This window comes from Phycodurus eques, chromosome 6 (genome assembly GCF_024500275.1).
Source record: "Phycodurus eques isolate BA_2022a chromosome 6, UOR_Pequ_1.1, whole genome shotgun sequence".
Taxonomy (NCBI): domain Eukaryota; kingdom Metazoa; phylum Chordata; class Actinopteri; order Syngnathiformes; family Syngnathidae; genus Phycodurus; species Phycodurus eques.
The window spans coordinates 9,868,131-9,885,430 of NC_084530.1; the positions used below are offsets into that span (position 1 = coordinate 9,868,131).

At 40.3% G+C, this 17,300-nt stretch overlaps 1 protein-coding gene across 5 annotated transcripts in view; it reads right to left on the reverse strand.

Moving 5' to 3' along the window:
• Positions 1 to 17,300, reverse strand: part of add3a (adducin 3 (gamma) a) — a 104,696-nt gene that overhangs the window by 32,985 nt on the left and 54,411 nt on the right. For 4 of the 5 annotated variants that reach the window (XM_061678427.1, XM_061678428.1, XM_061678429.1 and 1 more), the window contains exon 2: positions 6,148 to 6,392. In XM_061678427.1, the coding sequence (XP_061534411.1) occupies positions 6,148 to 6,342 (195 nt within the window). In that variant the 5' untranslated portion in view covers positions 6,343 to 6,392. Of the gene's footprint in view, positions 1 to 6,147; positions 6,393 to 13,579; positions 13,982 to 17,300 lie in introns of those variants that run through there. The other variant, XM_061678426.1, reaches the window with a different exon arrangement.

Consider the following 17,300-nt stretch of genomic DNA (forward strand, 5'->3'; position numbering starts at 1 on the left):
ACTCAAATAAGTCTTGGTCTTGTACTTGTATGGCGAGTTCTGGTCTTGGCCAAGTCTTGGTCTCGGATAGCGTGGTCTTGAGCATTTTGCCTCCACAAATGAGTACTAATAGTACTAATCGTACAATGTTCCTTTCCCATTTATTATGACAAACATGACTTTAAGCTAGAATACGATGAGCTATGTTTTAAGTAAACATCAATATTCAATAAGGCACAAAAAGATGAATAAAACAGTTTTTCCCTAACACTTTCTGGGACCCAGTTCAGTCTGTTATGTAAGCAGCACAATTGCTGCTCAAAAGCCAACAACGTGACAGTGTTACAGAGCAGGAGAGTGTCTGCCTGCAGGCTTGGCAGCGCCATCGATTACGCCAATTTGACCTCTATGAACACATCTGCGAAACAGGTTCCTGCTTCATAAATATCATCCTGCTTGTTTTTAAATGCACATTGGTGGAAATGAGGTCTTGCGCTACTACAACATTGTCAGTTAAGTTTAGTCATTTAATTGATGACAATAATAAACAATATTTTGCAAAATATTGTTTCTGTGGCATGATGGCATTTTTAGTGCACCGGTGATACATTATTTTTCCACAGAACATGTTAATATTATTTGGATCATGTTAAAAATGTTGTGAGTAAAATGGTATTGCTTTCTTTGATCTTAAGTTAAAAATCTGTAATTCAAATCATAGATACCAGTTTCATTTGAGCTGAGAATTACTGGAAACTGGTTGCGTTCTATGACATGGTACATAAACATATACAGTATGGCTGTGTATTTTGAGATGAAACTGGCAAAGTAAGATGTGAGTAATATCTGTTATAACAACCAAAACCATTTGATAGAGTCTTGGCCTTTGCAGTTGCACATGAGCAGATTTCAACTAAATTGTCCTACCCACTAATCTGTGGAGCTTTCACGCAGTTCATCACCCAAGAGATACTGAGAAATGCCTGAGTGAAACAGCTGGCTCTGCGAGAAAAAGTGGATTTAAAACGATATCTCTGGAAGAAGTTCAACTGCTAATGTTCTAGCAAAGAGACCATACGGACTTTAAAAGAGAAAAAGAAGAAACCTAATAGAGAGCTGCCATTATATGACCTTTTAGACCACAGAGCAAATGACGGCTAAGTAGTTTTCAGAAGCCAAAAAACAGAGACCTTAGCTTTGCAAATCTGCTGCCAGGGTCTGCATAAAAAAAAAAAAAAAAAAATTGCATATATGTTAAAAAAAAATATATATATATATATATATTATTTTTTTTTTAATAAATTTTATAAAAGTAAAACAAGCAAACAAAAAAGCCTCTCAGGACCCCCTAAAGGAAATGTCAAACAAATCATCTTGCTCCATTTAGCGAGTAAGTCAAGTACATTGGAAAAAAGAGCACACAAACTAGATGCATTCATTCTATAAAGGATATTAGTTTTCCCTTTTATTAGGGCTTATTTAGTTTTAAACTGGTGACAACATTCATCACACATATCCAGTATTCAACATCATGTACTGTATGTTTAAACTAAACACTTTTACACACAGAGGTGTGTGCTATTTCCAATCTTGTCAGTTGGAATACATTTTCTGTATGCATTTTATAGAAATAGAAAAGTATAATGGAATCTTAAAAGTTTAACAACTTTCCTAATAGGCAAGAAATGGAAACTTATTTTGTTCTCCACTTAAACTATGGTATCATAAATAGTAATTAACTGAACATGTTTTAAATCATGTTTTAACATTCTTAATGACTGTCGCGTAAGTGTGAAAGCAACCTTCCATTTTATGCTTTAACTACAAAACAGTCCTTACACACTTAACTGTCATGACAAATGCGGAGTAATTATATATGTGTAATAAAAGGTGTGTCGCAGTTGAAACTCACATTGTATTTAAAAACAAAACATTATCAATTGTAAAAAGAAGTTAACTACTAATGTAATTAATAACATTAAACAGTTTACCACTGATAACCTATTAGGGATGTGCTTTTCTCTATGAAAGCTGCATCTTAAAATTTTAGTATATATATAGACTTCAACTTCCAAAAAGTAAACACAGTTGCGTGAAGCATATGGGTGACTCGGTCCAAGCCTGGTCTATATTGGTCTGACTTTAAATGCAACCTGCAATCTGAGCACCAGAAGCATGTAATCTACGGGCCCACTAGTCCTGGAAGACTGGAATGAAAGCAAACATAAAGAGAAGGAGAAACTGAGAAAGGAAGACAAATCGTGAGAAGGAGGCCACTGAGCGCCTGATGCATACAGCATGTTGTTTTTGTATTTTTGCTAAAGATGACAGTGTGTATAAGAGACCGAAAAATAATCACTTTGGGACATAGGACCTATTCCCCAGATAAGATATTCAAAACTCCATTGACTGACTATAAAAACATCCGAGTGCATGACCAATCAGTCACAAACGATTTGTCATGTCACAGACAAAATAGTCGCTAACCAATGATGTCATCAAACAGTCCATTGGACACTGTGCAATATGGATTCGGAGAAATGGGTCTGGATGCTCATCATGGTCAAGGCCACATTTTTGATACAGCACTAGCATCGGATTTCACTTGGCTAAGCATACCGAATGTGCAATGTTTGCACTGATATAAGTCCGCTACACACTATCGGGGAAGTTATTAAGATTTGAATGTAGCCTCACTTCACTAATCCTTCAACCCCCTCGAGTGTCTGACCAAAGCCGGGCATCTCACTAAAGCTAATATGCAAAAGACGTGCACTGTACGCAAGATGCACTGTAAACAAGCCAACGTCGGACGAACTGCGTGGCTTTTTATTTATTTATTTTTTTTTTTACCAACAATCTTTCACTGTTGCCACGCCCCAGAGACCCAAGTTGCACATTTGTAAAGGAGACATACACACACACACGCACACACACACACACACAAGAATGCACACAAAACTTGAGCATTATGGCTACATCCAGACTTGCAACGTCCTATTACAAACATCCAGGAGCACTTCAGTTGAACAACAGCTTTGAGTCAACAGCGCTGAAGAAACATTACAGACACTATTAGATCTGAAATGACAGGTCAGGTTTGTTGTAACATCGCCATAAAATGTGGTGTGAACTGTTCAAAGGGCAAATTACAAAGCGTAAGGCACAGACACAACACTAAACTATGCTTAAATAGGTTCATGAGTGTTACCATGGAGTTCCTCCCTGGGATGCAATCAAATCTGGGGACAATAGGGAGACAAAACAACCCTAGGACCTTGTGTACATGGTCTGCTGTTTATGAAATGCAAACTATTGGAATTGCAGCATTCACTTACAAAGCACCCTCGAACTGTGTTCTTACACAAACTTGTGTGCCTTACTAAATACTTGGCAAATGTATATCCTTGGAGTTCCAAAATCACAAACTGTACCTCCAGTACTTATCTGAGTTTGTCTGGTAAACCTCATGTAATTCTCAAGAATCTGGACCTCCACGGATAGAAAAGCAAACAACATCATTACGAGTGTTGGCAAGAATATGCCCTACCCTCACTAAACTGTCGACGGCAGCAAAACCTGACCCCGCATGAGGGCTGCTGGCCACTTGAAGAATTCTGGAGGTAGAGCTGAGCAAGGGTGTGGTATATTATGGTGCTTCTATTAGGGTCTTAGCCTGCCACTGACATTCCGTTGAGCCATTTCAAAAACATAGCTGAAAATGCTACAACCTACCTGTTAAACCTTTGGGTAGCAGAAAAGGGCAAAGTCCATTGCAAGTGCTTATCCAAACTATTAGTGTGTAGGTTTGGAAAGAGTTCATCTGGTTTTCCATTAGGTCTTCCGGGATTCTTTTTCCCTTCAGTTATTTCATGGTTCTGAAGCGAGACCACAGAACCGATTAAGGGCGTTTATCATATAATAGCAAGGACCTGTGTAGTCTGCCCTGTATATTATGTCTCAATCCACCAAACAGTACAGGTCAGTTCAGTTTGCCATGGCACAGTTTGTTTCAATAAACCATGTTTCGGCTCTCATTGTCACTGAAGGAAAATAAAGGGACATTGAAAGGATTCATTTCAAAGTAACTTGTATAGAATTTAACAAGGAAAAGGAACACAACATGGCACAATGGTGTGTCTAACATTATCTAGAAACAAATACAGCTTTAAACCCTCTCAGTCGTGAGCTAGCCAATCATAGGTAACCATATGGAAAGTCTTCAATACTTTGAAATGGAAAATCACATCTGCATAGAACTGTACCACTTTGTGGAAAACTGGGCTTCAGAGTATATTGCATGTGAATGTATTAAGTATCTGTTTCATTTTGTTTCGTGATAAATATGCAACTCAACTGTGCAAACAAGACATCTATGTTTTTTGGGTGTCCGCTACCAACTAAATTTGCGTCCTCTTCGCACTACAGCTGTCACATGCCATTTTGAATGCATTACAGTACATCACACAAAAAAACTGTTAAAAGCGGTTAAACGGCTTTGACTAACAATAGATATCTTCATTTGGGCCATTCGTTGACATGACAATGGTGCTTTAGAGCCCCCAAAAAGCAAACATTTGAAAGCAGTGGACGTTTTAGAAAACAACAGTTGTCGTTTCCATGTAAACAATGTAAGCAGGCGATTGTGGAAATGGAGAACATATGTCTGGGCATGGATGTCACATTACAAGTGTGTTCCAGCCAAAACGAAAATTGCATTTGTGCTTAGAGTGTTTCTCCAGCAAAGTGTACATTTACAACTAATGCATCCAACTGAGTAACAATACTTACATTATGCCAAATTCTAAACCATGCTTGTAGTGTTTGTTTACAAAGAATGGCTTTGCCAACTACTGGCATGGTAATGTTTTATAATGTCCTCAGATATTTATGTCATGTTTCTGTGAAAGGGAATCATTTTGACAATATTGATGTACTGAGTGATAATCAGGGGTGCTGCAGGAAATGATAACATTTCAATCAATTTGTCCCAAAATGTGTTCATTTATGGCCACATGATTTATTACAAATATATTTGTATTGTTTCTATGTAAGCCAGCAACATATAGCGACTGGCGGAACAATTAAATGCTCTTCCATTAGATGGCTGAAGGTACAATAAAACCTGTGTATCCCCTGTTGCCATTCATACAACAGAATAGGTCATGCCTTCCTACATGTATCAGCTTTGAAGCTTTTATACCAATAAAATGTCCCAATATAAAAGTATAAAAATGTCAATTTCATTTCAAAAAACAGCTTGGTTTTGTCATAACAGTGTCCAGAAAAGGCCCCTCTGACAGCTACTTCTGTTTGACCCAGTTTTGTATCCCGTTTATCCATATTTGCTAAGACAGCCCACTTTCCTGTGATTGGTTGTCTCCGTGTAGAAGACCCACTTGTGAGATCACACGTTTTTGTTATGCTGACAGCGCTGGCTCGGTAGCAGAAATGTAGACGGAGAGCTTCGCTAGTGATGTAGATAAGCTTGAGAAATTCGAATGACCTAATTTCGGGCCTTTTAGGCAGAAAAATGTCTGGAACTCAGGAATGCGTAGACGATTTTAAGTTTAGTTTAGTTTAGTTTTAAGGTTTTTTTAGTTTCCTGAGGCACCATAGAGCAAATATTACATCCCAAACACTAGAAAAAAGTTGATTTGGTAAAATATGGCACCTTTAAACAGATCCAGATTTCACGGTAAATTCTTAAGTAAATTGAGACAAGATCATTATTTCATAATTCTTACCTTTTGTGACATTTTTGTTTGGTGGTCTGCCATGAGATTTAGATGCTATTGGACCTGATTCACCAATATGCACGTAATCATTTTGTTAAATTTGTCTTTGGGCGTACTCACACTAGCCATTCGAACACTACCGAACTTGACCTTAGATTTCCCTTCTCTATCCTGTCTCCCTCTGGCCTCGAATGTGTTAACCATGTGTATTTCTATTGCACTATTTATTCATAATTATATGATATTTACACTGCACGCTTTCATGTGCATGTGCATGGCTAATCGTGCCGGCCCACTTCCAAGCGTACCAGATGTGTGGAAATGGACTATACTTGGGCATGTATCAGTGCACTCACACACGAGAAGCATACCAGACTTTAGGTGTGCAGTGTGCTGAAGGGGGGGTAAAGCTAAGGTTATCATAACTTACAGGGCTTTGTAATATCTGCGTGACCCGTTTCTTCTGTTCCAGAATGTTGAAGTCCTGCCGGAGGTCGGCCGACATGTTCCTGGCTCTGAGGTACTCCGGATCGTTGACATTGACTCGATCAAAGTAGCGCTCTCTAGTCCCACCACTGGGTAGGGGAGGGGTGGTCACAACTCCCTGGTGGCTGTCCACACTCATTACTGTTTGGCCTCACTTCTTCACCGAATGGCTGCCGGTCTGAATTACACCTGAGGAAATCAAGAGAGGTGGACTGGTTAGACTACAAAAAAGAAAAATTCTAATTCAATATAACCATGAAAATGTTGTTCCCTTATATGTCACACAGAATTCCAAGCAAAACAAGCACTGAAAACAATATTTAAAACAAATATAAATCAGCTTTTCTAAACAACTCTGTCAACAGAAAGTAAATCTAAAATTCAAAACAAAAACAAAACTAATTAATTTAATTTTCTTCAGTTTTATTGGCATCTTCAGTTATACATGGCAGTACTAAATCAAATCTGCACTCCAATTTGATTAACTTATTAGGCATACAAAACAAATGTGTCACACTGCAGACCCACTAAAGACATTCACTGGTACACACTGACGCAGCACTGAGCATGCTCATTATTTGTATGCCCATTGTTTATTTCCAGATTAGCTGACACTGTAGGATACAACAATTTTAAAGAGAATGCAAAACAAAAAACAACAACAACAGCAAAAAAGAAATACAGTAAATGAAAGTGCTTGTCATGTCAAACGATGCTGATGGAAGTTGTCCAATTTTGCGTTATCAGACAGAAAACAACATGAAAACTGATGGAGCTGACAGTTACCTCCTTAACGAGCGTAAGGAGATGAATAGTCATTGACCGGGAGAGGACCAGACAGAATATACAAAATTGCATCAGTGGCTGCTGTAGCTGAGGATAAGCTGCTAGTGTATTAGGGAAGGGGTGGGGCCTATGTGAGCTCTGCCAGATGGCATCTTGGTTCAAAGGGTGGAAGGAACAAGAGGAAGACATTTAGGAAAGAATCCATTTGGTGAGAATTTACCAAAATGAATACAAGCTGACCACTTTCCCTCCTAAACCAAAGGTGAAGGGATAACTTGGTTTTATAACCTAAACCTGATATTAAATTCACCCTCTTGTTCACCTATGGAGGAGACTTTTGGGAAAACCTTGGACATTCTGGTGCAATTTTTAATCATCCTGGCGTAAATATTCCTTTGAAGTTAATGATCTTTGAATAAAAATTACAACTGAAAATACTAAACAGTGACGCATTGTCATTTTAGGATTTGTAGACCCAGCAAAGTGCTCGAGGACATTCGTCTTGTATGTGCTAAAAATTTGGCATGTTGTGGTACTGCGTCGGTTTTGTACCGTTAGGACCTTTAACCATCCAGTATTGGTCATCGCAGAGTGACAACTGTCATTCATCCAATAATTATTATACAGTAATTATAAATACTATTCCATTGTGGTTAGTAACCGAAAAAAGGCGTACATATCAGTTAGATTGGTACCTTGAACAACTTTTCACAAAATAATTTAAAAAAAACAACTAAATACTGTACCAAACTAAAACATTTATCTCCAGAATGAAAACAATCCAATTTTCTTATGATTTTTTTGCTAAAGAAAACTGCTTAACTTCTTTTTATAGTTGTTTCCATAACAATGACCATGAATTCTATTTGTTTTTATTTGTTCATGCATTCAGCAGCTTTTAAAACAGAAAAACTGTCTGAACTATACTGTAATTATACACATTTGTCACGTGTACTATCCATCCATCCATTTTCTGAGACGCTTCTCCTTACTAGGCGTATTTGCAGACAGCAATCACTAAAATAAAATTTGTGAATCCTTATTTGTCCCACAATGGGGACATTTACAGGCAATAATAACCATTTTTATTTGGCTGTATTTTTTATGGCCCATAAATACAAAATCCATCCATCCATTTTCTGTACCGCTTCTCCTCACTAGGGGTCGAGGGTGTGCTGGAGCCCATCCCAGCTATCATCGGGCAGGAGGCGGGGTAAACCCTGAACTGATTGCCAGCCAATCGCAGGGCACATATAAACAAACAACCATTTGCACTCACATTCACACCTACAGGCAATTTAGAGTGGACAATTAACCCATGCATGTTTTTGGGATGTGGGAGGAAACCGGAGTGCCTGGAGAAAATCCACGCAGGCACAGGGAGAACATACAAACTCCACACAGCCGGGTCGGGGATTGAACCCAGGAAAATACTAACAGACACACAACAACAATAAAATGATTCAGATGCATAGAAATTAGAGTATACCTGAGAATGAGTTATTTGACCAATTTCCAGGAATTTGCTAAATGAGTGGAATTGTGCACGTCAAAATACAACAGCTGTAGCCTCACCAAAATATAGTAAGCCCCCTAAACTCTACAAGCCATAACGGACAGACACTCATGCACAGACACACACAGCGTTGTGTAACAAATCCGGCAGCAGCACCCTCCTCCTCGTGCTTTTACATTCTCTCTTCAGTGTCTCTCAATAGACCGTTGTCCTCGTCGTGAACTCAATCTGTTCACATCCAGAGGCAGCGTGACTGTTTGGGGTGGTAGGGGGGTGGGTAGCCTTAGTGAGGTGGGGGGGGTTATGGTGGTTCTAAGTGTCAAAGATTCAGTCACATTTACACGTGTCAACTGTATAAACTGCGCCACAAACAATATGGTGTTTGAGCACAGTGGTACGTTGTGATTGAAGCTGAAACTTGATTAAATTTCTGGCAGATTAATGGCTCTGACAGTGTTTATTCAAGAGGAGCTCGACCGCGATCTGCAGCCCAAAGCAAGGTGACCACGACCGCTAACCCCTGTGACATTTGTGTACCGCACCCGTCACCCCGTTCACCGATTTTCAACAGCTCTGCCTGACATAAGCCATCTTCAACTGAAGGGAAGCCGTCCATGAAAACTTTCTCATCGGGGAATCTCGTGTTTTTTGTCTGGCCACCTGTTAGTGTTACTGCCCTTTGCCACAGATGGGAGCTACAGCGAGAGAATTTTTCTGCATGTATGAGTGTAAATTTGTCCAATTAACAGAATGTTGGTGATTGAATCAGTGTTTGGTCCATTTAAATGAATTGGGGTTGGCAAGACCAGACCAGCTCAGCAGCAGCGGCAGCACTAATTGCTGCCTCCAAAATAACAATTTAAAGGAAACAAGAGTTCTCATAAACATCCATATGACAGACTTGCTGCACTGTTGTATTATATTATGCTTGTTGACTGTAACAGACCTGAGTGATATTTATGCATGACTGCGTTCCATCTTTATTTTATTTTCATTTACAGAATAAGCTCCCTCTTCGATCTCAATTATAGCAGCTTAGTGTTTATTAGCAGGAATGTTCACCCATCATGCATCAGTGCTCCAATGACATTTGGAGCTGGTCAGGATCCAGCAGCACAGACAACACACAACACTCCACCTCCCACACACAATAAGCAGCAATATACCTACTTCTACCCACCTCAGTTCTGGGTGCTCAGTTCATAAAGTCACAGGTTCTGTCAAGAAAACGGGCTGCTGCAGCAAAGTAGAGCTCAGCAACAGAAAGAATGTCCATTTGTGTTTTCTTTTTTTTTTTTGTCATTTCTATCCGTGTATCTTCAAAAGTCACAGTGACACAGAGATGGGAAATGTGCTTGGAAAAACAAAACACCAGTAGCGTTTTTTATCAACCATACTGTTATCAGGTCGGAACACTTGGAACACAGGCTGGAAAGAGAACACGGCAGTACCTGCTTTTGACAATTGTCAATAGTGATGAGGTAGTGTATAATGGAAAAGGAGCATACATATTGGTGATATCCTGGAAACCTTCCCTCATGGAACAATCCATTACATTTTGGTGATGAACTGGAAAGTGTTCGTTGATTGTTATTTACAACCCCAATTCCAATGAAGTTGGGACGTTGTGTTAAACATAAATAAAAACAGAATACAATGATTTGCAAATCATGTTCAACCTATATTTAATTGAATACACTACAAAGACAAGATATTCAATGTTCAAACTGATGAACTTTATTGTTTTTAGCAAATAATGATGAACTTAGAAATTTATGGCTGCAACACGTTCCAAAAAAGCTGGGACAGGGTCATGTTTACCACTGTGTTACATCACCTTTTCTTTTAACAACATGCAATAAACGTTTGGGAACTGAGGACACTAATTGTTGAAGCTTTGTAGGTGCAATTCTTTCTCATTCTTGCTTGATGTACAGCTTCAGCTGTTCAACAGTCCGGGGTCTCCGTTGTCGTATTTTACGCATCATAATGCGCCACACATTTTCAATGGGAGACAGGTCTGGACTGCAGGCAGGCCAGTCTTGTACCCGCACTCTTTTACTACGAACCCACGCTGTAGTAACACGTGCACACTGTGGTTTGGCATTGTCTTGCTGAAATAAGCAGGGGCGTCCATGAAAAAGACGTTGCTTGGATAGCAACATATGTTTCTCCAAAACCTGTATGTATCTTTCAGCATTAATGGTGCCTTCACAGATGTGCAAGTTACCCATGCCATTGGCACTAACACAGCCCCATACCATCACAGATGCTGGGTTTTGAACTTTGCGCCCATAACAGTCCGGATGGTTCTTTTCCTCTTTGGCCCAGAGGACACGATGTCCACAATTTCCAAAAACAATTTGAAATGTGGATTCGTCGGACCACAGAACATTTTCCACTTTGCATCAGTCCATCTTAGATGAGCTCGGGCCGTTTCTGGGTGTTGTTGATAAATGACTTTTGCTTTGCATAGACGAGTTTTAAGTTGCACTTACCGATGTAGCGCCGAACTGTATTTACTGACATTGGTTTTCTGAAGTGTTCCTGAGCCCATGTGGTGATATCCTTCACACATTGATGTCGGTTTTTGATGCAGTACCGCCTGAGGGATCGAATGTCACGGGCATTCAATGTTGGTTTTCGGCCTTGCCGCTTACATGCAGTGATTTCTCCAGATTCTCTGAACCTTTTGATGATATTATGGATCGTAGATGATGAAATCCCTAAATTCCTTGCAATTGTACGTTGAGGAACATTGTCCTTAAACTGTTCGACTATTTTCTCATGCGCTTGTTCATAAAGAGGTGAACGTCGCCCCATCTTTGCTTGTGAATGACTGAGCAATTCAGGGAAGCTCCTTTTATACCCAATCATGGCACCCACCTGTTCCCAATTAGCCTGTTCATCTGTGGGATGTTCCAAACAGGTGTTTGATGAGGATTCCTCAACTTTCTCAGTCTTTTTTTCCACCTATCCCAGCTTTTTTGGAACGTATTACAGCCATAACTTTCCAAGTTAATGATTATTTGCAAATTATTTGTTTGAACATTAAATATATTGTCTTTGTAGTGTATTCTATTAAATATAGGTCGAACATGATTTGCAAATCATTGTATTCTGTTTTTATTTATGTTTAACACAACGTCCCAACTTCATTGGAATTGGGGTTGTAGAAGAATAATGTGAAATACTTAACCACTTTTAACACACACCAACTGACAATTTCTGGAGGGGCGAGATACTGACCATATAGAGGAAACCATTACATTGTAATGCAGATCTGGATAAAGATGAAGTTTAAAAAAAAATTTTCCCACTGTTGGGTAGGGAATATTTCTTATTTTCTCATTTACTTTTGTCCATCCATCCTTTCTTTAGCGCGTAACCTCATCTGGTTCTCGGGTGAGCTGGAGACTATCACAGCTGATTTTGAGAGAGGCGGAGTACACCTTGTACTAGGTGCCAGCCAAGCTCAAGGCACATATAGAAAAACACCAATCACATGAATATTCAAGCCCATAGATATGAACATTAGATACGCCAACGCACTGTAGTAGCCTAGCTAACCAACGTGCCTACGTGGCAGCCATCTTGGGGAGGTCGTCAATTCCATGGATACTGAAATTAGGTTGTAACTTGCTCATTTCTCAACCGATTTTCACAAGGGTTACTGTTTTGTCAATGCCAAAGCGTAAGCTATCAATACACAACAGTTGAAAACAACAACAACAAATGTTTCTTTACATGTGAAAGGTAGTCCCAGTTCCCTTGTCACAATTATACGGCGTTTTAGGCAATCGTATGCAGCACAATGTGCCAACATCCTTGGTCTTTTGGTTTTCTTGCCATCCACACACATTGAATGCACTGGCGACTTTGATCTCTTAGCTTAGCGTCGCCATAGGCAGAGAGCTCAAAACGGGCGTGTCAATTGTACCCATACATATCTGTGTTCACACCTATGAACAAGAGTCTTCAATGAACCTGAAACATGAGTTTGAAATGTGGGATGAAGCCGGAGTACCCAAAGAAAACCCACGCACGCACCCACGAGATTTTCATCAGTTAATATTAAGAAAAAATAAGTTTAAAAAAAAAAAAAAAGACATAAGCAGAATGTGGCTATGTCTGAGAGTTTAAAATCTGATGCTGAGCTAAATTAGGACCGTGTCTGCCTTGGTGGAGGCCATTGCTCTTCTGGATGCCATTCAAGCCATCACTAGTGGCACTGGGCTGACAAAACTTCCACCCACATACCTTTTTCATGCTTGGGGGACACACCAAAGTGTGATGACTGCTTTCGTATCTTATGACTGCCACCTCTAAATATAGACAGCCTTTTGCATTACATTACAACCCCAACAGTAACAATACCAGGAAAGAAACTCTATGGCAGCTAATTATATCCACACATGCAAAATCCACACAGACTTACAATCCACTACATGCACATACACACTCTCTCACACACACACACACACACACACACATGCGGGAGGGGGCGTGTTTCTACATTTAAGCATGGCAACATGACAAAGCTAGAATTGAAACTGGAGGACAGTCTGTGGGCCAAAACTTCTACAGCTTAACTCGAGAAAAAACACACACACATAGCATGCAGGTCTGTTTTTCCACTTGGATAAGGCGGTTCCATGTGCAACAAGCAAGCCTTTCTGAGTAATTTATTTGTATTTCAGAAAATAATGCTTGGGTGGTGCCGTGAACCCAAGGTATCCCGTCTGTTTCACCCTTCACATAAAGACTCCACACATGAGATAATAAGTCGCGCTAATCTCCTCTGGCACTCACACTCACTGCACAGTTAGCACCAAGTGTGTTTATAGTGCAGCACTGAGGGCCCAAGCAACCGTACTACCATGGAATTTCCCTAAAATCGATAAACAGTCACAGGGATGGAATGACTGGGAGTTGCAGCTGTGGTGCAACACAACACAAGACACGTTTAAGCTTCATTGATGTACAATGTCGCAAGGTAAAATAAACTCAAGAGAGTTTTAGGACAGTGTACTGGGAAAGTCAAAGCAGATTTAAATATGGAATCCCAACCAACCTGTTACTTCCTCCTTAGTCAGTGAATTAAAGAGAATCGTCTGGCGTGGTAGGTGGCAAAACAAAACAAAAAAGCACATGTCTCTTTTTCCTCTCTAACTTGCGTTGAGGAATCTGCCATAAACTCCCACAGATTCCGAGTAAGAACAACAGAGATGCTGTGAGAGAAAAAGCGAGATATGAACCAAGGGAATACCAGGAAGTAATTGTAAAAACAAATCAGTGAACTCAGTCAATCTAGATCTTCCATGTAGATGCTCTCTGGTGGCGCCACGAGCAAACTGCAGAGCTGTTTTCTCCCTCGGCTTCCTGCAGGGCTCCTAGCCGTTCATCAGAGAGAGAAGTATCAACAGCTGTGAGTGTAGATGTGGGAGGATCACTTTATGTGTGTGTGCCCTCTAAAAATGAGGGTGTGAGTTAGTGTGTGTGGAAATGAAGCTAAAGGAACCACGTGATGCAGGCTTAATCCCCCCAGTGTGTCTCAAACACACGCACATGCACACACACAGATCCACGCAAACGCACACAAACCCGCCCGACCAATCAGAAGCATGCTCACACAATAATCGCCCTTTCTGCTCCTCCCTTGCTGCCGCCTCCTCTCTCTCGCTCTCTCTCTCTCTCTCTCTCTGCTCTTTTTTCTCTTTCTGCTCATTTTCTTTGAACAATTAAAAACCTGGTCTCTCTTCCACATTCCACAATCCTCGCTCTCTTTACATCGGTCATTCACACAACCTCAGATAGGTCACAACTGTCTCCAGGCAACTGTTCAGAGAGGTCGCGGATTATTACGCTCTCTTGCCGCAGACCACCACGCAAGCTGCTGCAGACTGATTTATAAAGCTGGTTGTTTACAAAAGATACACAGAACATAAGACTCAAATGGTCCCTCGGGCGCCTTGGAAAAAATGTGCATCTAATTTCGAAACAGAAGTATTATAATGCAGTGGTGCTCGGTCAGATGCCAGGTCAGGTTCAGGGTCAGCCAAACAGCAGCTGTTTTGTGATTCTGTTTGTTACCCGAAAAAAGCCTCTAATTGTGTGTACCTGATTTTTGCTCATAGTTTAGATTCAATTTGAAGCAGGTCCCTTCTTAATACAGTATTGTTACACTTTAAGACAAACTGCTCTCCAACTTCATTCAGCTCATTAGGTGATGTTACTCTGTTACACTTTATAAGTCAGCAGGTGGTACTGATGAAATGCAAATTAAGTATGAATGAGGCTTTATTTTTATTATTAACATCTGTTTCATGTTCCACCATCGGAGTGAGAAAAATTCCTACCGGTGAATGTAATTTTGACTGACAATGGGTGGCGTAACGCAGAGCCTAAGTGTAAACCTTGCAACCGCTGGTTTGTATCCCTGCCCGAGTCCATGTTGTTGTGGTTAAGTATTTCACATTATTCTTCTACAAACCCAAATCCAATGAAGTTGGGACGTTGAGTTAAACATAAATGAAAACAAAATACAATGATTTACACTACAAGGACAAGATATTTAATGTTCAAACTGATAAACTTGATTGTTTTTACTAAACAATCATTAACTTGGAATTTTAAGGCTGCAACACGTTCCAAAAAAGCTGGGACAGGTGAGAAATAAATTGAGGAATGCTCATCAAACACCTATTTGGAACATCCCACAGGTGAACAGGCTAATTGGGAACAGGTGGGTGCCATGATTGGGTATAAAAGGAGCTTCCCTGAATTGGCTCAGTCATTCACAAGCAAAGATGGGGCGAGGTTCACCTTTTTGTGAACAAGTGCGTGAGAAAATAGTCGAACAGTTTAAGGACAATGTTCCTGAACATACAATTGCAAGGAATTTAGGGATTTCATCATCTACGGTCCATAATATCATCAAAAGGTTCAGAGAATCTGGAGAAATCACTGCATGTAAGCGGCTAGGCCGTAAACCAACATTGAATGCCCGTGACCTTTGAACAGTCAGGCGGCATGCATCAAGAACCGACATCAATGTGTAAAGGATATCACTAGATGGGCTCAGGAACACGTCAGAAAACCAATGTCAGTAAATACAGTTTGGCGCTACATCCATAAGTACAACTTGAAACTACTATGCAAAGCGTTTGCTTTGCATAGTAGTTTTTTAAAAATATTTATCAACAGAAACGCCGCCAGCTTCTCTGGGCCCGAGCTCATCTGAGATGGACTAATCCAAAGTGGAAAAGTTTCCACATTTCAAATTGTTTTTGGAAATTGTGGACGTCGTGTCCTCTGGGCCAAAGAGGAAAAGAACCATCCGGACTGTTATGGGCGCAAAGTTCAAAACCCAGCATCTGTGATGGTATGGGGCTGTGTTAGTGCCAATGGCATGGGTAACTTACACATCTGTGAAGGCACCATTAATGCTGAAAGGTACATACAGGTTTTGGAGAAACATATGCTGCCATCCAAGCAACGTCTTTTTCATGGACGCCCCTGCTTATTTCAACAAGACAATGCCAAACCACATTCTGCACGTGTTACAACAGAATGGCTTTGTAGTAAAAGAGTGCGGCTACGAGACTGGCCTGCCTGCAGTCCAGACCTGTCTCCCATTGAAAATGTGTGGCGCATTATGAAGCGTAAAGTACGACGGAGACGGAGACCCCGTACTGTTGAAGACCCATATGCCTAATATACTCAAAATTCAATTTTGTATTTTTTTTTTTTTTTTTTTTTTTAAGCGATTAAGGATAATGCTGCAAACTTGATCCACATTAAAAACTAATTTGATTCTTCCTTGGCCCATTGCTCACCTTTCCATAAAGTTCTTTCTTGAGACAAGTGTAATGGTGCTAACTGACACCCAGAGTAACAAAAACCTAGCCTCCTTGCATGTATCTGTTGTAACTCATTGTTCTCTCTCTCTCTCGCTCTCTCTCTCTCGCTCTCTCTTTCACTTTCTCTCTCTCTCTCTCTCTCTCTCTCTCTATCTGTCTCTCTCTCACACTCTCCCTCCCTCCCTCTCTCCCTCCCTCCCTCTTGGAACCAGCAATTATTTGAATGTTTGAAGACTAAATTGTCCATAGGTGTGAATGTGAGAGTAAACGGTTGTCTTTATGTGGCCTGCGATTGGCAGTTCAAGGTGTACCCCACCTCTTTCCCAAAGTCAGCTGGGATAGGCGCCAGGTGCTCATGTTAATGATGGACTATGGCCAGCCATTTCATCTCACTCATTTCCACTGCTTTGAGTCATAACCTTTCCTTAACACATAAACAGCAGGCCTTAGCCCCACCTAAAGCTTGAACATTTTTATTATTTTTTTTTTATAACATATTTTACAGTTTTCCTTTGTTAGCATGCAGCATGAAGCTTTTGGTAGAGAGTGTAAAACGGAAATAGCAAGGTGTGGGTCTATAATATTGTATTGACATCTTTCAATGCAAGATTATAAAGGGTGTCAGTTCAAAAACAAGGGTGCATTGATCGCAGAGCAAGGAAGTAACAATTACATTTTACTGCACATCAAGATAAATGTGCAAATCGATTTAATTATTTTCATTTCTCAACCACGGCATTAGGGCCGAGCAAGGAAGTGACCCACCAGGTTCAACAGATGTGTCAAGTGTCGTGTAAGAAGATCTGTGGAAGTTCATCTGCTGAAGCATTACCATCATACAACTGCTGAAATGTTACATTGTGTTAGTCCTTAAATTATTGAACAGATGGGAACAATTTTCTAGCTCATCATTAATAATGACATCAACGTGCT